At 41.8% G+C, this 596-nt stretch overlaps 1 protein-coding gene across 1 annotated transcript in view; it reads right to left on the bottom strand.

The window, feature by feature from the left end:
- The window catches only part of LOC106819118 (synaptotagmin-15-like), a gene marked incomplete at its 5' end in the record, with an annotated part of 5,472 nt that extends 5,010 nt beyond the window's left edge, over positions 1–462 (bottom strand). The window contains one exon of the mRNA XM_014823782.1: positions 288–462. Within this exon, the coding sequence (XP_014679268.1) occupies positions 288–462 (175 nt within the window). The remainder of the gene's footprint in view (positions 1–287) is intronic.
- Positions 463–596: the final 134 nt, after the last annotated feature.

The following is a 596-nucleotide window of genomic DNA, read 5'->3' as shown; positions in this document are numbered from 1 at the left end:
TGACCAAAAAATCACCAAAAAATCAACCAAAAGCGACCAAAAAATCACCAATCAAAAATAAATCAAAAATAAATCAAAAATAAATCAAAAATAAGCGACCAAAAAATCACGTTAGGCGTTATTTACAATTATTAGCTTATAGTTTAATTTTGCTTCATAATCTAGGGGGCAGCTGCCCGCTTGACCCTTCCCTCCACAGGCTACAGCCCTGAATAGTCTAATATAGAATCTCGTCGAGTTGTATTGCTCTCGAGTTGGCATCACATGTGTGTCCATAATACGTGTACGTACCTCGTTCACTTCTTTCTCCAAATCGCGTTTAAAGATTGTTCTCCCGTCTTTGGCTAACTCAAGGTCACGAAGGTGATAGAGCACGTGACCGATGACGTTATGTTTCTTGTGTCTGTCCACATCATACAAGCTGAACTTAAGGGTCCTCTCCTCGAGCGAACGCATGGAGATCTAAACACAGAAGATCGATGGTTAATAATCCATCTACACATCAATCCATCCATCCATCCCCCCATCCATCCATCTACCAATCCACCCATCCATCCATCCATCTATCCCCCCATCCATCCATCCACCAATCCATC

This window comes from Priapulus caudatus, unplaced genomic scaffold (genome assembly GCF_000485595.1).
Source record: "Priapulus caudatus unplaced genomic scaffold, Priapulus_caudatus-5.0.1 Scaffold2868, whole genome shotgun sequence".
Lineage (NCBI taxonomy): Eukaryota > Metazoa > Priapulida > Priapulimorpha > Priapulimorphida > Priapulidae > Priapulus > Priapulus caudatus.
The sequence above is the reverse complement of the archived record's forward strand: the minus strand, read 5'-3'. Positions and strand labels throughout refer to the sequence as shown.